This window comes from Patella vulgata, chromosome 4, assembly GCF_932274485.2.
Source record: "Patella vulgata chromosome 4, xgPatVulg1.2, whole genome shotgun sequence".
NCBI classification, from domain to species: domain Eukaryota; kingdom Metazoa; phylum Mollusca; class Gastropoda; family Patellidae; genus Patella; species Patella vulgata.
Genome location: NC_065882.2, coordinates 10,757,175 through 10,783,127, shown reverse-complemented (window position 1 = coordinate 10,783,127; position 25,953 = coordinate 10,757,175). Strand labels below are relative to the sequence as shown.

Here is a 25,953-nt window from a genome sequence, read left to right as displayed (position 1 = left end):
ACTCTATTTTTTTTTAAAACCAAAATCGCCGACCCCAAATTTCTTTTTTTCAACAACCTTACTCAGTAATTAAGCTAGAAATACATGTACTAAGAGAGAGAGAGAAATGAGAGTTTAACTTCCACGACACAAACTAGGTCATTTCGGGACAAACATATGGTACAATTTTATTACAATAATTCACCTGCGCATAGGGGTTTTTAGCAGTGGAAGGAAACCGGAGGACGCGGAGAAAACCCACAAGGTTGGACAGGCGACCCTACTCCTTGCCAAGTACCGAGATTGAGACCACACCAATTGACTCAATGACAGACTTTATGATGCAGCCACATGTACTAAGAAACAGATAATACAAACCCCATAAAAATAAAATGATTTTCTGACCAATCCTATATTGTAACCGTAAACATGGGTACTTTTTTTCATGGCCTTATACTGATTGCCTTCAATTCTCTGATAAACATTTATAAATGTGTACATGTATATTGTATACAACAGTCACATAAAACTCAAAGTAGGCCAACATAAATATTTGTAAACAATATTTTACATGTGTTACACAGAAATAGAAATGAAATGGGATTTAACTTTACTGCACATGCAGGGCTAATAAATACAGGCATGCGTCAACTTTTAAGAGAGAGAGAGAAATAGGGAAATGGGGTTTAACGTTCATTTGACACAAACTAAGTCATTTTGGGACTTACACATGGTTCAATTCGCTTGCGCGTAGGGTCTTTGGAAGTGGTAGGAAACCGGAGAACCCTGAGATAACCCACTAGGTTAGACAGGCGACCCTACTCCTTGTCACGTACAACCGAAACCACGCCAGTTGACCAAAGACAGACCTTATCCCTTATCACTCGTCACATCAGTCAGTTATATAGAGAGTTGACTCGTGTTTTCCTTTGGCGTTTGTCACTTCCGATACAGGAAACCTGTACTACTCGGATATCATAGCAAGGATCTCTAAAGCCCCATTTCATTTCATTTTATCTATAAACTAGCGGCTGACCAGGCGTTAACATGGGAATACAGCCATGAACCGGAAATAGAGAGAGAGAGAGAAATGGAAATGGAGTTTAACCTCCACTCCACACAAACTACATGTAGGTCATGTTGGGACTAACAACATGTGGTTCAATTATATTTCAATAATTTGCTGGCGTGTAATTAAGGGTCTTTGTGGGAGGAAACCAGACAAAACCCATGAGATTGGACAGGTGACCCTAATCCTTGTTACATACAAATGGGAAATTGAAACAACACCAACTCAAGTTGGTTAAAACAAAAACAATGCAGAATGTACATTTTTATATTTGGCAGTTCTAAACACTGTAGGGGAATAAAAACAAACATTCTACTTTTCTGCACCAACTGGGATAATGAAGATTGGGAGAGAGGGAGAAATGGGGTTTAACGTCCACTTGACACAAACTAGATCATTTCGGGACTAACATATGGTTTAATTTTTATTTCAATAATTCGCTTGCGTGTAGGGGTCTTTAGCAGTGGGAGGAAACCAGAGGACCCGGACAAAACCCACGAGGTTGGACAGGCGACCCTACTCCTTGTCACGTACAACCGGGGAATCGAAACCCCGCCAGTTGACTCAATGACAGACCGTATGCCATACAATGCCCCATGATGGAAATTTTGCCCAGGCAGCAGTGCTACAGCCTACTCTTTATTTCACATTCCTACTGTCAAGGGTTCTTTCAAATGCACGCCTTATATCTACACAAAGCCTTGTTTTTTGAAAGGCCCCTCATCCTGCACAATTGACATGAAGAAGTATCTCAGCCATCATGGGATTAAACCCAGAATCTCCAAGTTAGCCAGCCAGCACTTTACACATTGTGCCAACACAGCTCCCTAAACAGTGTAAAACTTCACTGGATAATCATGATACCGTACATTTACTTTCAGTTAATACACAAAAAGTTTTATACTAAATTAAATCGACACAGGCGTTTTCAGGAATTGGAGCAGCAATGGCTTCAAGGGGAAGACTGGGAGATTATTATTATTTACAGTGCTTATTATTATTATTACTCAAGTATTTCATAAAAACAGAAGCTCTGAGACAACATTGCAGCTAAATTAGTTGCATACATTACTACATACATATACATGTAATCATGTATGTAATTATAGGGTTAGGAGTGGAGTGAGGCCAAAATGACAGCAATACTTTGCACATAAATGTCATAAATTGATTTTCAATGTTATTTCGATGAATGTTGGAGATAATAAATATGCTCTGCTCAAGCAGTGTAGGTTACGGACCCCACCACCCTGGCCTCTGGACCCACGCTTATGTATGACATCATTCACATCTCACACTTCTAATTCCTACCCATCTAAAGTCTGGACTGATAGTGCTAATGAAGAGTAGGTCTACCATCAGCATTGATCATAACTGTGTCTATGTGCTATTAATGTAATGTCCTATCAAGTTACAACTAATTAATTAATACTGTCATTGGCCAGGGGTTATTATAACATTCCATCTTTCATGGCATTGGGAGAATCAGTAAATATTGATTAATTAACTCCAAGAGTCCAACAGACTTTATCATTATACACTAAAGCTGCTTGATTATATGAACATTTGACAACAAAAACCCAGACAGACAGTGTAAACGTATTTAATATTGCCACTGTCAATGCCTTGAAACACTGCCCCGCCCTCTAAAATGATGACAGATGATGCTTGTTGATATAAGAATAAGAATAAATGCTTGTTTTAATACCTCCGTATCTTTGTGATTCCGTATCCCTCGGACAAGGTCCTGTAAATTCTTATCCAGTACCCTATCAATGGTACCTTTCACTTTTCTCAACGCCATGGCATTTGCTTTAAGCGCTACGCTATTCAATGGGACATTATATTGTTAATTGTCAATAAATATTTTGCTATATTTTCGCCGACAACCAGCTGTCCATTAAGAGGCAGATCCAACATGGCCTCCACTAATAAGTGATCATGTGACACATTTGACGCGTACGCAGATAAAAAGTGACACCTGTGTTCATAAATAATAAAGGGAGGCCACCTCTGTAATTTTTAAAGGAATGGAAATAGACCACTATTAATTTCTCCATTGACTATAAAGTATAAAGTATAATGTTAAAATCATTGCAGTGCTACATGCTGTAACCCATGTCCTAAATTCCGTTGAGAATCCCGCTTTACACATAGCAATTATAAGATCGTCGGATAATCACATCACGCGGAGGTAAAAGTATCATTTCCGTGAAAACTATGATAATGCTGAAACAAAACGAAGCATCCTTTCTCATTTTATTATCCCATCATAAAAGTATCAATGTCACCAAACCAGACAGAAAATAGAAATTCAATGCCTCTACATCAATTCTGCCGCAAAACGTCAACACAGATAGGCATGCAAAATGGCATGAAAGGGTGTTGGGTGACGTACATATATATACGCCCCCCCCCCCCAAAAAAAATAACCTACAATTCAAAGACTTCTTCACGTTTAGTTCAAGCGACTATGACATATATTCAAACTTTGGTTTATATTTTGTACATACTCCCTCAATGTACATAAATGTACATTTCATTCATTTTTATGTAATTCTTATCCACTTTTTATATATTATTCATCCACTTTCATAATGTATTTATGATATTGACTGTAATGTATAACTTACATACTGCCCGAAACGGGCGTTTTATGTAATAAATCTATCTATCTATCTATCTATCTATCTGTAATTAACGGTTGTCACCGAATGATATGGATTAACGTAACATTGGTCTTTAGTTCTTTTGATAAAAAAAAACCCACGTGCTACCGTCGTCTTATTAAGTTCTTTTGTTTACCCATGAATATAATTTATTGGAAATAATAGAAGTTGAAAATTTGGTATGTTGGCTACGATTGACATAAAGATTTAGAAATTATATATGCTATACAAAATTTCTGCAACACCCCTCCCCCAGACCCCATGTCAGTGATACAGTTTGAACACAGAAGGGTCGGACAAGGACAGCACCTATTCGTTCGGATGGGCCGAAAACCAGAGGCCCCATTATGACGTTAAACCTCATTTTATAAATTCATATTAGCTTATATACAAAACTGGGCTATGAATTCACCAAACCAAAAATCGACCAGGTTCATTTAAAATACATTTACGTCTGGTAAAATGTTGCTATGTTGAGGGGGTTGGATGGCCGAATGGTTAGCACGTGCGCGCTGTATCATAAGGCCTGTCATTGAGTCAACTGGCGTGGTTTCGAATCCCCGGTTGTACGTGACAAGGAGTAGGGTCGACCGCCTGTTCAACCTTGTGGGTTTTCTCCGGGTCCTCCCACTGCTAAAGACCCTACGCACAAGCGAATTATTGAAACAAAATTAAACCATATGTTAGTCCCAAAATAACCTAGTTTGTGTCGAGTGGGCGTTAAACCCCATTTCTCTCTCTCTCTCTCTCTCTCTCTCTCTATGTTGATGATACAACTGTTAAAATATTGCTCTGTCCGGGAACAGCTGTTAAAATATCGCTCTGTCCGGGAACAGCTGGTAAAATATTGCTCTGTCCGGGAACAGCTGGTAAAATATTGCTCTGTTCGGGAACAGCTGTTAAAATGTTGCTCTGTCGAGGAAAGTCTGTTAAAATGTTGCTGTGTCGAGGAAACAACTACTAAATTATAAACTTTGTTGGGAGACTATTATTAAAGTCTTCCTCTCTGTCTGGAAACATCTGCTAAAATGTAGCTTTGAAGGAGAAACGTTTGTTAAAAGTTGTAGTAAACTTTGTTTGGGAACGTCTCTTAAAATCATAAGCTTAGTGGTCAAATTTAACCCTATTTATCCACCCAAAGCCCATTTCCAGAAACAAATAATACTGGTTCCCGAAACAAATGTCGCCAATAAAGCAGAGTTACTACTTAAGAGTAGAGTTAGATACTGTTTATTGCATCGCAAAAAGGTTTTTCCCCCAAACAAATATTATTTGGAAAATATTAGGTGGCAAAATGGAGCTCGTCCCCGAGACCAGTTTTAAGCTTTTGACGCAAATTTGTAAATTATTGCGATAGAGTTTATTTTTTTAAAGAATCCTAAGCTGTGGTTGATTGTCTTGTTTGAATTTCTGGATGAAGAAGGTGTTAAGATTTGTGTTTATCAGAAAATTGCACCCAGTAGATCACCAACGGCACACAAGACGTGTGGCTTCAGAAATGAAATGGGGTTTAATGTCCGAAATTTTATCACCAACTGGGCTAATGAAGACGGACATACGCCATACAGTGTGCTATGAGGGTAATTTTGCCCAGGCTGCAGCCTGCTCTTATATCTCGAATTCCAACTGGCAAGGGTTCTTTTGTGCACATCAAATCATGTACACTGGTCCTCGGTTTTTCATCCGATCTGAACGACTTGACACTCTTTATGCCCTCCGTCCTGCGCCGCTGACAAGGGAAAACCACGGTGGAACCTTCTCAGCCAAAACTGGGATCGCATCCGGGACTAACAGGTCGGTGAAATAGATCCCCACAGAGCCACTGCTCCCTAGATCCAGGAGACTAAATCCGGGTCAAATCTGGTTTTATTTGGCATATTTAATTAATTTTAATAATTCTATGCGTCACCAGGGCAGTAGGCACTGACCAAATTACAATTCCACCCTACTTCCAAGTGCCTGGAGAGTCATGTCTACAAACTTCTCTACATGTACGTTATATTTGTAAATGATCCTCACAATTACCAAGTCACTCATACAATAGTATAATGTAATTCCATAACTAAGTTGCGTTAACGTAAAACAAATCTCGATTGACCCTGTGATCAAAGGAACTGACCCTTTCAGTAAGATGAGAGAAATGGGGTTCATTGTCCATTCGACACAAACTAGGTTATTTTGGGACTAACACATGAATCACCTGTGCGTATGGATTTTTAGCAGTGGTTTACAAACGGTTGACAGGATAAAACCCATGAAGTTGGACAGACGACCTATTTCCTTACAATGACTGACCTTACAACATAACGTGCACGCATTAACCCATTCGGCTACCCACTTCCTCTTAAGTTGAAGCTCTTGCCCCATGTGATCTGCCATATTTTATCAGTTGACATCCGGATTCTGTCAGCAAAACAAGACACTGTAAAATTTACAGACCCAAGACTAACAAATAATTTATTTCTTTTTAATAATAATTTTTTTAATCAAAATAATATCATTTACATCCAGTACAAACAAGAATGAAATTTAAATATTTTAGTCAAAAACATAACATTACCTTACGGATATAAATAACATTTCATTGGTGGGACCCCAATCCTCACAAATATACTGGGGCCCGTTTCAAGAAATTTTTTTAAAGATAAAATAACAATTGTATTACTTTGATTGGATAATAATATAATTAATTTTAGTGCTTAGCCAAAGATATGATGCCAGGCAACGAAACATACGCCCACAGCAACTAAATCGTCCGGGCAGTCAACAAGGGTTGTCGCATATTTTTACTTTCTTTGGTAACGAAACATTTATAATACACTAAAATCTGATTAAGAGCAACAACTCACGAAGTAATTATCAGAAAACTATTAGAATTTGTTTGGTTTTTATAAAGTTCTGCCCCATGCTAACGTTTTGTATGCAAAGCTTTTAATATCATGGATTTAACTGTTCAAGTCATAAAAATTCATTGAAAATCAATATACTTGTTCGTCTCAAGATCTTAAACTCTGTGTATCAATCTGAAGTCAATCGTATTAAAACTTTAGCCTTTAGAGCATCACAAGATTTTGCAAAGTGATCAAGGGCCATAACTTTGGCAGTAATTATCGGAAATCGTTGAAAATCAATAGGAATCTTCGTCTCATGACCTCAAACACTGTGTATAAATTTAAACTCAACCGGATATTAACTTTAGCCTCTAGAGCATCCACAAGATTTTTAAAAGTGATCAAGGGCCATAACTCTGGCAGTAATTATCGGAAATCGCTGAAAATCAATAGGCTTCTTCGTCTCATGACCTTAAACATTGTGTATAAATTTAAAGTCAATCGGATATTAACTTTGGCCTTTAGAGCATCCACAAGATTTTTTGAAGTGATCAAGGGCCATAACTCTGGCAGTAATTATCGGAAATCGCTGAAAATCAATAGGCTTCTTCATCTCATGACCTTAAACACTGTGTATAAATTGAAAGTCAATTGGATATTAACTTTGGCCTCTAGAGCGTCCACAAGATTTTTCAAAGTGATCAAGGGCCATAACTCTGGCAGTAATTATCGGAAATCGCTGAAAATCAATAGGCTTCTTCGTCTCATGACCTTAAACACTGTGTATAAATTGAAAGTCAATCGGATATTAACTTTGGCCTCTGGAGCGTCCACAAGATTTTTCAAAGTGATCAAGGGCCATAACTCTGGCAGCAAATATTGGAAATCGCTGAAAATCAATAGGCTTCTTCGTCTCATGACCTTAAACACTGTGCATAAATTTAAAGTCAATCGAATATTAACTTTCGCTTCTAGAGCATCCACAAGATTTTTTGAAGAGATCAAGGGCCATAACTCTGACAGTAATTATCAGAAATCGCTGAAAACCAATAGGCTTCATCATCTTATGACCTTAAACACTGTGTATAAATTTAATGTCAATCGGATGTTAACTTTAGCCTCTAGAACATCCACAAGATTTTTTGAAGTGATCAAGGGCCATAACTCTGGCAGTAATTATCGGAAATCGTTGAAAATCAATAGGTTTCTTCGTCTCATGACATTAAACATTGTGTATAAATTTAAAGTCAATCGGATATTAACTTTGGCCTTTAGAGCATCCACAAGATTTTTTGAAGTGATCAAGGGCCATAACTCTGGCAGTAATTAGCGGAAATCGCTGAAAATCAATAGGCTTCTTCATCTCATGACCTTAAACACTGTGTATAAATTTAAAGTCAATCGGATATTAACTTTGGCCTTTAGAGCGTCCACAAGATTTTTTGAAGTGATCAAGGGCCATAACTCTGGCAGTAATTATCGGAAATCGTTGAAAATCAATAGGCTTCTTCGTCTCATGACCTCAAACAATGTGTATAAATTTAAGGTCAATTGGATATTAACTTTGGCCTCTAGAGTGTCCACAAGATTTTTCAAAGTGATCAAGGGCCATAACTCTGGCAGTAATTATCGGAAATGGCCGAAAATCAATAGACTTCTTCGTCTCAAGACCTTAAACACTGTGTATAAATTTAAAGTCAATCAGATATTAACTTTAGCCTCTAGACGGGGGCGACGATAATATACGGGCGTATAATAAAAATTGAAGTATCTACTAATATTGTATTTTATCTTTAGTTAAGATTTCGAGAAACTGGGCCCTGAGCTCTATGTGAAGGTTCCCATTCTAGAGAGAGATGTACACAGCCCAATTAAAGTAAAATAGGTCCACCTCTAGATCTGGTCATGGGTCACAAGATGTAAACAGGGCTAGCGCTAATCCAAACCCTGGACCTAGCCCTAACCCTTACCGTAACCCCATATCTTGTCAACAACCACCTGCCCTACATACAAGTGCTCCTAACCTTATTTACATCTCAGAAACCTTGACGAAATCTGGAAGTGGCCTTAAGAAATAGATCTAGCCCTAAGCCGTCCGGTAATCTGGTCACCAGTAACATGAGGGATAACTCTGATATAACATTTCATTAGCCTTACAAACTGAATTCAAAATCATGTAAAATAAATATAGTAATAGCATCATTTACAAAACATTTAATTAAAGCCCCAGATGATTATAATCATGTACAATATTCTGAAAGTTGAATCTAACAGGATTATCAGTCGAAAAATTGTTCAATTCCATTCAGTATTATACAAAGAAATGATCAATTGAAAATGTTGGCATCCTCTGAAGACAAAGTTTTACCCCCGAGGTGGTAGCATCAAGCAGAGTCTAGTTGATCCTCTCTTCTTGTCAACAGTTTGTGCATGAATGAAACCCAATTTGATGAAGCTTGTTAGAAAACACTTGTTATGGAAATAGCCTACATATTTAAAGACATACTGTACAATTGTCAGGTCTCATTTTCTTGATTTTGTTTTTTTAATTAAATGTTAAACATACATTATGCAAGAGCTAAATCTGCCTATTGCAGGCCTTTCTTTATTTATTTATTAGACATTAATTTATCCAGGCCATAATCAACTTTCAATGCCATCACTAGCACATTACCTATTTTTTGAACTATTATAGTGAGAATTGTCAACTCTTTATATAATGTCCCATGATGCCCATTTAAATAATCCATTTGATAAGTAGTGAAAGATTAGATACAGTCTGACAAAAAGGCGCGTTAATCTTTGGCGACTTGAAAAAGCTTACTACATATTCCACTGATGAGAATATTATTATTCAAAGTCATTCATTATGCACACATCATCGCTGTAGAGTTCAGATACAACTTCTTGACTCCCCACCTACAATCAATTCAGCTCAGACAAGAATAACCACTGATGCAAACCTGTATTGAAGTGAAGAAGGATTACGAACTAGCACCCTTAATTTATCCCCCTGTGGAATGGATTTTATTAAATGATAAAGACCAATCAGAGAGCAGAAAGCAATTCCTGAACCTTGACCCTGCCCAAAGATAAATCTTCCAGAATTCATGAAACCAATCACTGAGCGATCGTTTTCATCCAGGCCAACTTTCGATGCCTTAAATTCAGAATTTCTTTGCTTTTTGTCTTTTGATTTGTTTTTGTTCGGATCTGGGTGAGGTTTTTCCTTCGGACCACCATATTTTCGATCCTGTTTAATTTTACTCAAGTCATCTAAATTTGGAATATACAATCCAGCACACCGCAATGGTAGGCCTCGAGAGTCCATCTTAATTTGTACAGGCACTAAAGTGTTAACACTGTCCTTGATTAAGTTTTCCAACTGCTTCATGCACGCATTTAAATTCTGAGCAATAGATTTTGAGGTCAACATTTTGGACTTTTGTTCGATCGTCTTTGCAATCAATCTTAAAACCCGTTTATTTCTCAACACATTGAGTTCTCGATTCTTTGCTTCGTCGACTCCCCCGATCTTCTCATGTTTAATTCTCCAAGCTTCGTTTAAACTTTCGAATGGCTGAGAAAATGGAGAAGCAGTACCGAGTTTGACAAAGTTAGGTTTCTTGTCGGGAGGATAACGTTTATATTTTTCTTCCAATGCAACTGAAATTTTTGCCTGCTCTGCCTGACCAGCCACTGTTTCTGGAAAGTCTAATGGCATGTAGAAGTGTCCCATTTCTGCGGCTAAACTTTCTGCTTCCTGCAAGCCACCCGCCCGACATCCACGATACATAAATGCTATATGAAAGGCCATCCCCCATCCAGACGGAACAATAATATCCCACCCACTGCCGAAACCATGTCTAGAGATGCTATGGCTAGAGGAATCTCGTTGTCCGGGTCTCTGTATCAGTATAATGGGTATTCTGGACTCGGCATCACCCAGTATTAACGGCGTACCTATAAAAAATAAATTTCTTGCATAAAATATACATTAGGCTTACTGCAAATAATTTTACTTTAAAATGTCAATTGTGTCAGTGAAGTTAACATCTTACTTTTGACAGCACAAACAGGGATAATGAAGCTGGACATATGCCATGCGGTGTGCTGCGAGGAAAAGTAATGTCCAACTCTTTTCTTTCATTTAAAACAATATTTTAATCAACAAATGGTTGCCAGGAGCAACAACAATATATGTCCAAATGAAAATGTGAGCTATCAAAATTGAAAGGGACTGAGGAACAGGCATAACCTTTCTGACCTCTCTCCTATTGGAAGAATTTTGAATTCCTTATCAATCTAAAGTATTTTGAATGCCATAATTACTGTCAAAATAACGTGCTGACTTCGGTCCAAGCTACAAGTACCCCTATACAAATTTCAGCCTTGGGACAGTCCTAGTGAAGCCGCCAACCCTGAACAAATGACATTCACAAATATTAGTATACATTTAACAGGAAGACAGATCTTCATACTAAAAAACCAGGAATGCCATTTCAAACAATCTTTCTTTTCAAAACCGAGAAACTGAAAGTATATGAAATGAAATGGGGTTTAACATCCTACTGTTCTGCTCTGACTAGGCTAATGAAGATGTGCGTACGTCATACAATGTGCTAAGAGGGGAATTTTTCCCAGGCAGCAGCACTATGTCCTATTCTTATATCGAATTCCAACTGCCAAGGGATCTTTCAAGTACATGTCAATGTATACACAGGACCTTGGGTTTTCATCCCATCCGAATGACTAGACAGCTGTCCTTGTCAGGACCTCCAAGCACCACCGACAAGGGAAAACCAAGTCGAAACTGAAAGATAAGAAACTTCTAAATGATACCTGGCACAGCTTGGTTTGATCTGAGTTTGTTTAATTCTGCTTCAGACAGTTTGGTAGATTTAACATCTTTCCGTATAGAAACATCCCACAATGGAGATTGTGCTACCACTGGAGAGGATACAACATTTTTTGTATCGGTTGTGGTTAGACCTAATAATAATTTTAAGACTTTCTTTTAAAATATTAGATAATGTAGAAAACATTTATCTAGATACAGTATAAAACATATCAATCTGGTTAAAACACAGATCCTATTTCGTTTCGTTTTTATAATTCAAAATTTCGTTTTACTTGTCTTTACTACACTTGGATCTGGAAGCGTTGTTATTTAACTCGTGTTCTGCTTGAAATGAGGGGTCAGTCAATCAAATGGTCTGTCGAATCGAGCGTTTGACCTTTTTAGCGGGAACTGTGGGTAAATCCACTAGTAACATCAATGCTGATTGGTTAATCAAATGTCTGACGTCATAGGGTCATAAGTTGGTCTTTTGACCCCTGACGTGACCTATGGCTATAACTTGTCAGATCTTCATGTAGTGTAGGCCATCGAAAGTATAAAAAAAAAGAAACGAAATAAAGGTCTGTATTTTAATCAGATTGAAAACATATTGATCTATATTATAACCATTGGTAGGATGACCCGTGCACTTTACAGAAAGTTGGTCTCGACACGGCTAAATGTGCACGCTTCAGTTGCGTGTCTCGAACTGATTTCTGACTACCCCGCACTCGCTTTGAGTCGATAAATAGCCATGGCACGTGCAATTCTCTACAAATATATCAACTATTACAGCCGTAAAAAATCTATTGTTGACGATTTTGAATAGCAGTAAAATTTAGCTTTTTGGTTATTACAGCAGCTTTAGTAATTACGTTTGTTTTATTTTTTAAATTGCTTTATCATTAACTGTACCGTTAAGAGCGGCATCTTTTGGTTTAGTACAAATACTATCTCTGAATCACTTTCTTTAGCAGGAACATGATACTAGCAGTAGTTTCATTTTACTTTTACAAGTTTCTTAAAACAATTGTTGAGTTGTCTAAAGTGCTTATTTCTAAATTCAATTTCTTGTTCTAGCTTTCTGTTATGTTTCGTAAAAAAGTAGTCTTGATTATCCCGACCTGTCAATCAGACGTAGAATGGTCGATAGACTGGTTAAGCGAGACTAATTTCAAAACAAGGGCACGTAACCTATCTTTTACTCAAAAGTGTCTGGATGTTATGGACGCAACTTGGAACCAGTTTTCAGTCTATTATTTATAGATGATTAATGGTCATAGCTTATTAAGTACAACATGATCGTTTATTTAGTGACTATAATTGTGTGAAACTGATTTGAGGCTTGGCATATATATAAATATTGTGGCGTAATTGTCGAGATATTTGGAGATATTTATTTATGGTGGGTCACCCTACCATTGGGTTGTGAATATTCAGATTTCAATCATTAAGGCATATGAAGGCGAGTTTTTAATGCAGAAAATTGATTTTTTAAAAATAAGTCTAGTAATATATAAAACTAAAGAAAATCAACGGAAAAACATTTAGATTGATACATTATGTGTATCTTATTAACCAACTGGAGCAGAAATTGAACCGGTTTCTTATTAACCAACCGGAGCAGGAATTTAACCAGTTTCTTATTAACCAACTGGAGCAGGAATTGAACCGGTTTCTTATTAAAACAACTGGAGCAGGAATTGAACCTGCGCCTCTGACATGTTAGTCAGTGCTCTACCTACTGAGCTATCCAGTTTTCATGTAGATAACCTAAAACCATTTGAAAGCGGGTACCAATATCCCACTGTCGATAACCTAAAACCATTTGAAAGAGGGAATCAATATTATCCTATTGTAAAGAACCTAAACCCATTTGAAAGAGGGAACCAATATTACCCTACTGCAGACAACTTAAAACCATTTGAAAGGGGGGAACCGATATTATCCTATTGTAAAGAACCTAAAACCATTTGAAAGAGAGAACCAATATTATCCTACTGTAGATACATGTAATCTAAAATCACTTGAAAGAGGGAATCAATATTATCCTATTGAAAAGACCCTAAAACCATTTTGAAAGCGGGAACCAATATTATATTACTGTAGAAAACCTAAAACCATTTGATAAAGGGCACCAATATTATCCTACTGTCGATAACCTAAAACCATTTGAAAGAGGGAACCAATATTATCCTACTGTAGAGAACCTAAAACCATCTGAAAGAGGTAACCAATATTATCCTACAGCAGATAACCTAAAACCATTTGAAAGAGGGAACTAATATCATCCTACTGTAAATAACCTAAAACAATTTGAAAGTGGGAACCAATATTATCCTACCGTAGATAACCTAAAACCATCTGAAAGTGGGAACCAATATTATCCTACTGTAGATAACCTAAAACCATTTGAAAGAGTATGAAGAAAATTTTGTTCAAACAGCGGCGCTACAGCCTACTCTTACTTCAAATACCAACTGTTCAGGGCTCTTATGTGCACATCAATGTGTACACAAGATATTCGTTTTTTGTCCTATCCAAACGACAAGACACTGTCCTCACCACACCCTCCATCCTGCATCATCGGGAAACTACCATAGAGAAACCAAGACCTATTTAGCCAACCAGCGCCTTACTCAGCCGCCATAGCTCCCTAAAATTACTTAAAAGAGGGGGACCATCCTACTTTTGATAAACTTACCATCAAGGTTTGGTTTCACTTTTGTTTTTATATCTGGAATAGAAAGTCTTGGATCTCTAACTGTTAGTGACAATACCATATTAGGCGATACTTCTGCTGGTGATTGACAGCTCATTAAATCTGTCCACCCTGCAATCTGATGTTTATGCTGCGAGATGTTTATATCGTTATCATAATACGTCTGCCACCAATATTTTACCGCTTCTTTTGATTGTACGTCTGCAGGCTTTAAGGCATCTATGAGGATAGTCTGAGACAATGCACCCGTTAATCGAAATTTTATCAAATTATCCTTTAACGAGGTGATCTGAACATTGCCAACTTGAACCTGCTGATCGAACGGACAATCGTCCACCATTTTGTTTTCTAATTCCAAATCATCCGTTTTGAATGCTTGGGTAATTTCTCTCCACGTTTCTTGGTAGTATGAAGGGTGACACCAAATCCACAACTGTCTATCAACACCGTTATTGTTATCATTGGGTTTCCATAGAAAACAAACTTTACCGATTGCCTTATAAGGGTATTGGTCGTAATGATATAATACATTATAACCCATTCGATTACCATTAATAACAGCAGCACCACCAATAGTTGTTCCTGGAATTAATCCAATTTAAAATATCAGAAATATGAAATTGAACAGTTCTGGGAATTAACCCAATTTAAATATCAGAAATATGTAATCTATTAGTTATTTGATAAAACTTCTTACCCTAAATTAACAGTCATTGTTTTTTTTTTTAAACACTCTATCAAAGGCTGCTGATTAATTGTAGATTCATCTTCCACAATATTATAGTTAGTATGGAATTTGAATACACATCACGAACAGTACATTAGATACTCATAAATTTATTGATACAGATAGGTTGTCAGGCCCAAACCATCCGCTCACATAAGATAAGTCGTCAAAATATCCATAATTAACTCATAACATCAGTGAACTACTATGACATTTCATTATTTATCATAAGAGGTGTCAGAAGTAGATTTCATCATCTGTTTTAATCTTTGACCTGTTTGTTCGTGGGGCCTCGTGTCGACATAACAAATGGTCACCAGCTTTTTATCACCATAGATGTGGAATATACTTTTTAACTAGAAAATTTTCTAGTTAAAATTTCCAGCACTCCTCATTGTTTATCTCTGTGTTGTGTAAGGAAACATTATTTTGGTTTCCAACTAAGATTTACAAGGTTTTTTTTAAATGGGAATGATGAAATCATACCCAATCTGATTAAAATACAGATTTATATTTCGTTTCATTTTCTATACTTTCGATGGCCTACACTACATGAAAATCTGACCAGTTGTTTTGCGGGGTCGCGTCAGAGGTCATACGAGCAGCTTTTGACCCTATGATGTCAGATATTTGATTAACCAATCAGCATTGATGTTTCTTGTGGATTACCCACAGTTCCGTGCAGCTCACGCCAAAAGCTCGCCGTAATAGACCGTGGCATTGGCTAATCCCTCACATCATCCAGAACATGTCAATAATAACAGAGAGAGAGAGAGAGAAATGGGGTTTAACGTCCACTCGACACAAACTAGGTCATTTCGGGACTAACACATGGTTTAATTTTATTTACATAATTCGCTTGCGCGTAGGGGTCTTTAGCTGTGGGAGTAAACCGGAGGACCCAGAGAAAACCCACGAGGTTGGACAGGCGACCCTACTCCTTGTCACGTACAACCCCCCATCAATGATAACAGATTGAAATCATACCCTACCTGTATCTACCGTCATAAGATGAGTGAAAGTTGTTTTAATTAAATCAACACCACCAATAACTTCTATACAACATTCATAAGATACATCCTGTAAAAGTTAACAGTTTAAATTAACAGAGTGAGCCTAGCGTACTGGGGGCCTTGCTGACGAAAAATTATAATATTTAAAATTTGCCTTTCAAATCTGCCAGGCGTCTATACTGCACAACTGATATGGACAAGACGAGGGTCAGGACCTGCGAGTTTTACAACATCTAGTTAGAAATTCCAAAACTTATATGTACATTATTTCCCTTTTCCACAGACAATGAACAACAGTGTCGTCCAATCAGAGGCTTGGACACAAACACACTAAAATCAAACATGGCCACCACCCTGGAAACCTTGACATTGAACAAACCTTGAACTTTGCAACTCGAGTATCACAGCTAGATATTTTCGCCGGAAAGTGCGCGGCTTGATATTCGTGATATTTTCTATCGAGGAATCTGAGGGGGGTCCCCAGCTCTGTCAGTAGCTAATCAAATTAGTGCTGAAATGTGCAGGGTATTACATGAAGAGCTTGATAAGATGTACGGAGAACACCAGACTGGAATATCCTGCCGGTGAATGAGCAAATGTCATACTCACTGAGGCAGTGTGCTACGAGGGACATATTGCATGGACAGCGCTTCCACCTACTCTTATTTCAAATGTCAAACAGGACATGGTTTGTTGTTTTTTTGTCCCATCCAAACCAAATGCTGTGCCTTACCAGGAACTCTGTCCTGCATCACTGACAAGGGAAAACCATGATGGAAAATCCTGAAGAATCCTCGGCCAATAATGTGAGCCAGCGCATCAGCACCTTCATCAGCCACCACAGGCTCCCGAGTGAAAGGACTAGAATATCAAGACTATAGTTACCTGTAGTAGACAATGATTAGCAGAGGCTCTATAACATGCTCTGTAGCTTCTATCAGTAGGTCTTACAGCTAATCTATAGCCCCATTTCTCTCCCATATGGAATCGTTTAGCATGCCATATGTGGGTCTCCAGCCATTTTATTTTACGCTGTCGTCTGTAGTAATCAATTAACAGGTTCTTCGGTCTTCTCCGATGTTTTCTACTCGGTTTCTTGCCACCATTTTGGGGCCGTACTTCGTACTGAAAACACAATTGTATTAAACAAGTATAAGCTTACTATGGATCATGAACCAAGCATAACATTAGCCTACTCTCTTTTTGATTTGAAACTGTCGGAGGATCTTTGATGGGCTGCCAATGTTATGCATGAAATTTCATCATAGCGCTGAGTATTCCAGCTAATCCAGGATACACTCATCTTCAATAGAAGTCTTGATCTTGCTTTATCTACGTACATCTTAACAAGGCCTTCATCTAATACCCCGCATATTTAGGCACTAATTTCAATTGGGTATCAGATCACCCAGCTTCGGAGCCTATCAGATTCCTCGATCATCGCGAATACCAAGTCTCTCGCTTTCAAGAAAGACTGGACGCTACTGTTCACGTGTCTGCAGATAACGTAGCTATAAGTTCGGGAATTGTAACGTAATCTAGCAACGTCCAGATGTTGTGAAACTCTCAGTCGTGCTCTTTACAATTAAAATTAAAGAAATCAAAGACTGATATTTACCTCTATTTTAGCAGGCTCCTGGACTCTTCTAGGTAGACGTTTAATATTGTGACTCATAGCACGTCTACGTAAATGTCTGGGTAATTTTTGGAAAACAACTCGACAACTACCAATATGTTCCACATTCTTGGTTAGCGCAGTAATCTCCGCAGCACGACTTTCTGCAAACTTGCAAGCTTTCAATTCTGGATAATAAATTAAAACAAGTTTTGTAAATGATACATATTGATTTTAGAAAAGTCAATCAAATATTTTGTCTTATCGTTCTTTGGTTGTCCTAACAACATCAGTAAACTACTATGACATTTCATTGTGTATCATAAGAGGTGTCAGAAGTAGATTTCATCATCTGTTTAAAGGCCCAATATTCCTCACATAATCGGTAAATACAGATATGCCAACTTACAGAGCACATTTAAGATCTGTTGTGTGGCGTGGTTTCGATTCCCAGCTTAAACGTCACAAGGGAGAGAGAGAGAGAAATGGGGTTTAACGTCCACTCGACACAAACTAGGTCATTTCAGGACTAACATACGGTTTAATTTTATTTCAATAATTCGTTTGCGCGTAGGGGTCTTTCGCAGTGGGAGGAAACCGGAGGACCCGGAGAAAAAAAAGTCACAAGGAGTGTGGCTGTCCGTCTAATCTCGTGGATTTCAATATATTTTGTGGTGGATGAAATGGATAATTGAGACTTTGTTTATTATTGTAACAAATGCTTTAAACGGGTATTATGGAAGATTAGATAAAGAGCTGGCAATTCTCACTATAATACATGCAGTTAAAACGACTAAATCAGGAAATTCTGTTGGCTTATTCAATAATCGTTCAATGTTTGCTAGCATCCGTAAACTACTATGACATTTCATTATAAATCATAAGAGGTGTCAGAAGTAGATTTCATTATCTGTTTTAATTAGTGCTCCTACGACTAGTCGGATAGTCGTAAACGGTTAGAACTGGAAGGTTAAACGGTTCGAATTCAACGGTATGGTTATTCGGGGATGTCCCCCATTACACAGAGTTGTGTCTGATTATATTCCTCTTTATAACAAAACTTGCCCGTTGTCATTTTGTATTTGATGTTTGAAAATCTTAGAATGTAACAGTCGTCCTACGATGTCGACTGCTAAAAAATAATACTTTTAATAGCACTCGTCGTAGTCATACGGCCAAGTCAACGGACCTTGTTCTGACTTTAGCTATTGTTAATCCAATCTAAATAATTCTCGGCATTTCTAACTATATTCTACCTTGTTTATTATTTACTTCAAAACGTAACCACCATTCAAAATATAATCATAAAGGCTAGAAAATGACATTATACTAGATTCGTTACGACATTCAACACATTTCATATCTCGTAATTTCTCGCAAGAATTCTACTTTGGTTTTTAGTTAAATTAACCAATCATAAAAATTCTACTTGCAAACGAGGAATTATTTCTTTATTGTCCAATCAATAGACGCTTTCCAATTTACTTTATTCTATTCTTAGTAACATTGTGTAATCGTAATATTATCGGCATCTGTCACGTACGAAGGGAAACAGAGTATTGTTTTGTTTATTATCGTTATATTGAATTAAAAAATGTTTCAAATGAACCAAGTTAACCAGGTAAATAAATAACTACGGCCTAAGGTAGTTTAAATTCTCATTAAAGAATTGTACATGTCTGAAAAAATTCCTGAAATTTTTGCGCGTGCAATGCCTTTTAGCTAGGCGAGTATAGCGTGCGCACGAGTAATGACTCGCACCTCCTGACAAGCTCTGTTTTATGTTTAAAATTGATACCATACGGTTAACGGTTACCAACCGGTTAATAGCTACGGCTATTCGAATAACAAAAAGTCCTAACCGTAGGAGCACTAGTTTTAATGTCACATTATTTCCACACAAGCCTGGACACTCAATATCATGGGCACTACAACACTGATATGGAATATATCAGTAAAGGTTAACAAGTGGGACAAGAAATCAGTAAAGGTCAGTTAGTAGAATATGATATCAGTAAAGGTCAGTTAGTGGAATATGATATCAGTAAAGGTGAACAAGTAGAATATGATATCAGTAAAGGTCAGCTAGTGTAATTTGATATTGGTAAAGGTTAACAAGTGGAATATGATATTATTTAAGGCTATTGTGGAATACGATACCAGTGAAGGTCAGCTAGCGGAATATGATATCAGTAACTTTAACAGTTAATAACTTTTTTTTTTTTTAATTCTAATAGTAAAAGCATATCAGAGATTTTAAATTACAATATAATTGTATATTAGATACTCATAAATTCATTGATAAAAATAGGTTGCCAGGACCAAAAACATACACCCACCAGCAGATGAGTCATCCGATATACCCATAATTAACTCATAACAACATCAGTAAACTACTATGACATTTCATTATTTATCATAAGAGGTGTCAGAAGTAGATTTCATCACCTGTTTATCAAGGAGTCCTAAAACTCAAGTACGGGTCATGGTAGTCCAGTGGTCAGTGCACTTTACAAGACATTCCGCCATAACTGGTCAGGGAACTTTACAAGATGTTTAGCTATCTATGTCAGGGGTGGCATCTGCAAGGATGACAAAGACTGCTCAATGGCTCGGGTCAATAATGAAGAAAAGGACACATTTGCCACACTTCTTTCTCACTTGTATCATGATTTCAAAGGTTTTTCTTAGGATCTATTAATTAGCCATATAATGTGCTAGATGTAGATACGCACCTCTAGGTAGACTTGTAGCTAGATTTTTGTTCCATGGTGTATTATTATTAGGTTTAGTTTTCTTCTTGAAACCATGTTGATGCCCCTCTGATGATCTCTTTCTGTTTGTGGATGTTGACCAATTGGCTGCCATTTTAATCGCTTGTTCTCCTAACTATAAAATATAAAAAACATGACTGTCAGATTTACAGACTGAAACATGTACTGCATGGCAGAAAATATTGCAAATGAAATGGGGTTTAACATCCTACTGTTCTGCCCGACTTTGGTTATCAAGATGGGCTATGGGGGGAAATTTTGCCCAAACAGCGACACTATGACTGAATTCAAATTCCAGCACCTCGTTTTTTTTGCCCCATGCAAACACTTATATGTTGTCCCTTGCCAGGCCCTCTGTCCTGCACAACTGACATTGGGGAACCAAACTGGAAAACATGATGAACTTTCTCAGTCAGGTGGGGGAGAGAAATGGGGTTTAACATCCACTCGATACAAACTAGGTCATTTTGGAACTAACATATGGTTCTATGTTATTTCAATAATTCGCTTGCTCGTTGGGGTCTTTAGCAGTAGGAGGAAACGGCAGGACCCAGAGAAATCCATGAGGTTGGACAGGCAACCCTACTCCTTGTCAAGTACAAGCGGGGAATCAAATTAGAACCTTCATTGATGTGTTAAACGGTTATAAAATTGGATAAAAATTGTTACCTCTAGTCTCTAGTGGATCCACAAACTAAAATCAGGGGCCACAATTCAGGAAGTTGCAATCCGATATGCGCAAATATCGAAAGGAACCAAGATCTTTGGGTTATAAAAATACATTTCAAGTTTCATCAAAATCAGATAAAAATTGTTACCTGTAGATGGTCCACACGCTAAAAAAAAGTGATTTTTCGAACAACCAAGGGCCTAGCTACGAGAACGTAGCTAAAAGCGTTGAGATATACTGATGTGTTTGTTTTTAGCTACGATTGGATGCCTTTAGTTCCAAGTGGCAAACTCAATTTCTTTATTAATGCATGTAACATCTTTAAAATAAGATAAGTTTATGCTATTATGATTAATTAAACTTACAGAGGCCAATGTAGTGGCACAACTGTCGCCTAACCCCAAATATTCGCGTTTAAATTAATGAAGCGTTGTTTTTGTCTGACATTTACCGCCATCGAAATCCATTCATAGTTACAAAGCTTTAGATTGCCCTATTGATTGGCTGTTAAAAAAGCCTTATATTTAGCCCCGCCTTCATGATGACAGCGTATCGTTTAAAAAGATGGCGGTCTTAGTAATGGCTTAACGCCTCGATTTTAAAAACGACGATTTGTACCGGTTTCAGGTAGGATTATATGCTTAATTGTAGTTGGGCCTGGCAGAAATATTATAAATAACAATAATCAATCGTTTTTATTAACCAGCGGCTGCCAGGCAGGATACGCCCACATTTTCGAGAGATGGATAGAGAACAAGCTAAGAAGAAAGTGATTTTTCCTACAATCAAGGGCCATAATTCAGGAAATTACAATTCGATATGCGCATATATCGAAAGGAACTGAGATCTTTGTGTTATAAACTTACATTTCAAGTTTCAACAAAATCGGATAAAAATTGTGACCTCTATAGGGGCCACAACCTTGATATACCATATTTTTACGCCATTTTGTCTGTCAATTTTGGGGCGATTTTCACAAAATTCAAACTCAACTGTCCTTAGGGTGGAACGGTAATATAATAATACGTTTTTTTAAATCGGATAAAAATTATGACCTCTAATGGGTCCACAAGCTAAAAACATGATTTTTCGTACAATCAGGGGCCATAATTCAGGAAGTTATGGTCCGATATGGGCAAATATTGAAAGGAACCGAGATCTTTGGGTTATAAACTTATATTTCAAGTTTCAACAAAATCGGATAAAAATTGTGACCTCTATAGGGTCCACAACCTTGATATACCATATTTTTACGCTATTTGAGAATGAACATCGGCCATTTTGTCTGTCAATTTTGGGCCAATTTTGATGAAATTCAAACTCAGTCGTCCTTAGGGTGTAACGGTGATATAATAATACGTTTTTTTAAATCGCATAAAAATTATGACCTCTATAGGGTCCACAAGCTAAAAACGCGATTTTTTGTACAATCAGGGGCCATAATTCAGGAAATTACGGTCCGATATGCGCGAATATCTAAAGGAACCGAGATCTTTGGGTTATAGACTTACATTTCAAGTTTCAACAAAATCTGATAAAAATTGTGACCTCTATAGGGTCCACAACCTTGATATACCATTTTCTTACGCTATTTGAGAACGAACGGCGGCCATTTTGTCTGTCAATTTTGGGCCGATTTTCACGTAATTCGAATTCAGTCGTCCCTAGGGTGTAACAGTGATATAATAATACGGTTTTTTAAATCGGGTAAAAATTATGACTTCTATAGGGTCCACAAGCTAAAAACATGATTTTTCATACAATCAGGGGTCATAATTCAGGAAGTTATGGTCCGATATACACGAATATCGAAAGGAACCGAGATCTTTGGGTTATAAACTTACATTTCAAGTTTCAACAAAATCGGATAAAAATTGTGACCCCTATAGGGTCCACAACCTTGATATACCATATTCTTACGCTATTTGGGAACGAATGGCGGCCATTTTGTCTGTCAATTTTGGGCCGATTTTCACGAATTTCAAACCCAGTCATCCTTAGGGTGTAACGGTGATATAATAGAACGGTTTTTTAAATCGGATAAAAATTATGACTTCTATAGGGTCCACAAGCTAAAAACGTGATTTTTCGTACAATCAGGGGCCATAATTCAGGAAGTTACGGTCCGATATGCACGAATATCGAAAGGAACTGAGATCTTTGGGTTATAAACTTACATTTCAAGTTTCAACAAAATCGGATAAAAATTATGACCCCTATAGGGTCCACAACCTTGATATACCATATTCTTACGCTATTTGGGAACGAACGGCGGCCATTTTGTCTGTCAATTTTGGGTCGATTTTCACGAAATTCTAACTCAGTCATCCTTAGGGTGTAACGGTGATATAATAGAACGGTTTTTTAAATCGGATAAAAATTATGACTTCTATAGGGTCCACAAGCTAAAAACGTGATTTTTCGTACAATCAGGGGCCATAATTCAGGAAGTTACTGTCCGATATGCGCAAATATCCAAAGGAACTGAGATCTTTGAGTTATAAACTTACATTTCAAGTTTCAACCAAATCGGATAAAAATTGTGACCTCTATAGGGTCCACAAGCTAAAAACGTGATTTTTCGTACAAACAGGGGCCATAATCCATGAAGTTTCGATTCGATACATGCCAATATCGAAAGCAGCCGAGATCTTTAGGGGATAAACCTATATTTCAAGTTTCGTCGAAATCGGATAAGAATTGTGACCTGTAGAGAGTCCACAAACAATTGTGGACGGACGGACAGGGGCGACGGCATAATACGTCCACATGAAAATGTGGGCGTATAAAAATATTGTCAATTTTGTTTACAAATGCTGGGTGCGAATCGCTCCCGCATGTGCTACGTTGAAGGTAATGGCCTCATGTCTTATCTCGAAAAACGGAGGGTTGAGAGATTAAGATTTGTTATCTATAAAGGGCCATAATCCATGTAGTTCATGAAACGAAATTTAGGTTAGCCTGGGAGAAAAATCTTTGAAAAGTTGAGAATCTTCAGTGATTTATTGCTTTGCCTAGCTAAATAACAATAATTAACAATCAAATTCTTCAAAAATCCCAATTTTTTCGCCCCAGGCTTACCTAAATTTCGTTTCATCTTATATGGCCGATTTCTTAAATTTGTGCGTTACCCTTTCAATGATGTCCTCCAAGTCGGTTAGAAGACAGAGACGTATTTTTTAACAGCGTGTTGTGTCGCTCATACTGACTCTAGCCAGGTAAGCAAGGTCTTATTTTCTCACTAAGATGTTCATTTATATTGTTCAGGCGTTCACAGGGACTGACACGCGACCGTTTAGCAGTAAAAAGTTGCCCAGTAAAATTGACTGGGAAACAAATCTGGTCGACAAGGATACAATGTCAATAGAAGGGTCCCTGAACGTAGAGGTCGAGTGTAATGAGACCTACGTTCAGAGCTGAACTAATCAACTATAATCCATGAAGCTATGGTCAGATCGAAAGGAAACGAGATCTTTGGGAGATGGACGTATATTTCAAGTTTCGTCAAAATCGGGTAAAAATTGTGACCGGTCGAGTGTCCACAAACAAATGGTGAACAGTTTTGTATTCATTGCAACGAGTGTTGTACCGCGGTTCATCGGATCGGATCTAAATTTAACCTGTTATTTAGGTGTTACTTACTTTAACTATTTTGGTGTTTATTTCTATAAAGATTTCATTACGGCCAACAAAAATTACCGGGCAATGTGTCAAGATATTAGAAACAGCTAAAAGATGTACAGTTTAATCGTGTTCCTTGCTTCGATCTCAATAAACATTTCGTCACCAATTTGGTGAACACGTGCTTCGACCGCCGCTTGTTTTCTGTAGTCTCTATCATACCAGTTTCGTCACCAACTTAACAAGTTGGACTAGATTAGCATAATAATTCTAAAATTGGCACGCCAAAAATGTGCACGCAATACTTGAATTGGTTCTGTAGTTTTTTGGTTCTCAGTTTTCAAATACTTTATAATATGTAACAGGCATGGCCTGAGTAGAGCGAAGCTGATTATTGTCAAATATAAAACCTTCATAATTAATTTTCTCAAGTGATACAAAAAATGTTAAATAATTTAGTTTTCCAAAATTGATTTTTATTTAGATCTAAATTTTATACATTAATTTTGTTTTTAAAAAAGTGTAGCGTCCTCTAACAAGTAGTCTCTACCATCCAGAAAAATATTCTACGAATATTAGTCTGGATGCGTTGTCAACATTTGAGAATAATAGGTCATTGGCTAGATTATCCGGTCTTTTACATTATCATAAACAACGTCTAAGGGGGTAACTCCTCTTAAAACAAGATGTTTACGCCCATGAAATTAATTTAAGAATGTCATTTAAAAAAATCCATTTGATTGCATGCCAGTTAATTTTTTTATTGTAAATTTTCTCTCTTCTTGGGCCATATCTATGCTTTTTAAATTAATCCTAATTCGTCGTCGCGATTCATGTTTGTTTATATTAATACAAGAATTATGGGAAGGGGCGCAACTCTTCCTTGACTTGGCCAAAGATACTGGATAATCAACCACATTAATAACCAAACTCCCGGTTACGCATGGGCAATGGACTTTACGTCAAATATTGACAACGGTCCCAGACCCTTCGTATGTTGAAGACTAGGAGGTTCTGGGTGACCGAGACTATCTAACAAGAGGTCTGCTATCAGTGAAGGTAATTCTGCCACCAGTGACTTCTTCCGGTGAGTCACGGGCCAAGCTCTTCGGACGAGCGGTTAAGAGATTAGCCAAAAGGTAATCTTCCCTTGCTCAAAAACGAACAACAACTTGTAAATTAAATTACCATTTATTCGTAAAGAACTTCTAAACTCAGGAGTATTAGTTACAAACAATGTTGCAGTGTTTTAGATACCTATCAAGCAATAAGTAGCGGACGTTTAGTCCGACCCAGACCGCAGTGATAACGATGGCACTCTAGGCACTAACATAATGTACATGAAACAACTAGTCAAAATCATAATAACAAAACAAACCGGGGGGAACTAAATGACAGTGCGAAAATATATACAATGCCATTA

The 25,953-nt window shown here is 37.4% G+C and overlaps 2 protein-coding genes across 4 annotated transcripts in view; both read right to left on the bottom strand.

Annotated features, from left to right (window-relative positions):
* The window catches only part of LOC126819476 (AP-3 complex subunit delta-1), a 47,852-nt gene extending 44,868 nt beyond the window's left edge, over positions 1–2,984 (bottom strand). For both annotated transcript variants that reach the window (XM_050547570.1, XM_050547571.1), the window contains exon 1: positions 2,757–2,984. In XM_050547570.1, the coding sequence (XP_050403527.1) occupies positions 2,757–2,852 (96 nt within the window). In that variant the 5' untranslated portion in view covers positions 2,853–2,984. The remainder of the gene's footprint in view (positions 1–2,756) is intronic.
* A 4,925-nt stretch (positions 2,985–7,909) lies between these two features.
* On the bottom strand, positions 7,910–24,720 carry LOC126819482 (ribonucleases P/MRP protein subunit POP1). 2 transcript variants are annotated; one of them, XM_050547579.2, is made up of 8 exons: positions 24,552–24,720; positions 20,201–20,354; positions 17,469–17,653; positions 16,736–16,975; positions 15,830–15,917; positions 14,093–14,692; positions 11,391–11,540; positions 7,910–10,511 (listed from the first exon to the last, which is right to left on the bottom strand). In XM_050547579.2, the coding sequence occupies exons 2-8, from the start codon at positions 20,331–20,333 to the stop codon at positions 9,484–9,486; spliced, it is 2,424 nt and encodes an 807-aa protein (XP_050403536.1). In that variant the 5' UTR covers positions 20,334–20,354; positions 24,552–24,720; the 3' UTR covers positions 7,910–9,483. The 2 variants fall into 2 exon arrangements, with proteins under 2 accessions (XP_050403536.1, XP_050403538.1); XM_050547581.2 differs by lacking the exons at positions 16,736–16,975; positions 17,469–17,653; positions 20,201–20,354; positions 24,552–24,720 and having other exon boundaries at positions 15,830–16,010.
* Between the last annotated feature and the right edge of the window lie 1,233 nt (positions 24,721–25,953).

What these genes read in the sequence shown, in the direction of transcription:
- LOC126819482 (XM_050547579.2), bottom strand. Translation starts at nt 20,333, where the DNA reads ATGGCAGCCAATTGGTCAACATCCACAAACAGAAAGAGATCATCAGAG. An exon ending in CTAATCATTGTCTACTACAG is followed by an intron (nt 15,918 to 16,735) that starts GTAACTATAGTC and finishes TAACTTTTACAG; the next exon opens with GATGTATCTTATGAATGTTG. An exon ending in ATCAAACCAAGCTGTGCCAG is followed by an intron (nt 10,512 to 11,390) that starts GTATCATTTAGA and finishes TATTTTTTATAG; the next exon opens with GTACGCCGTTAATACTGGGT.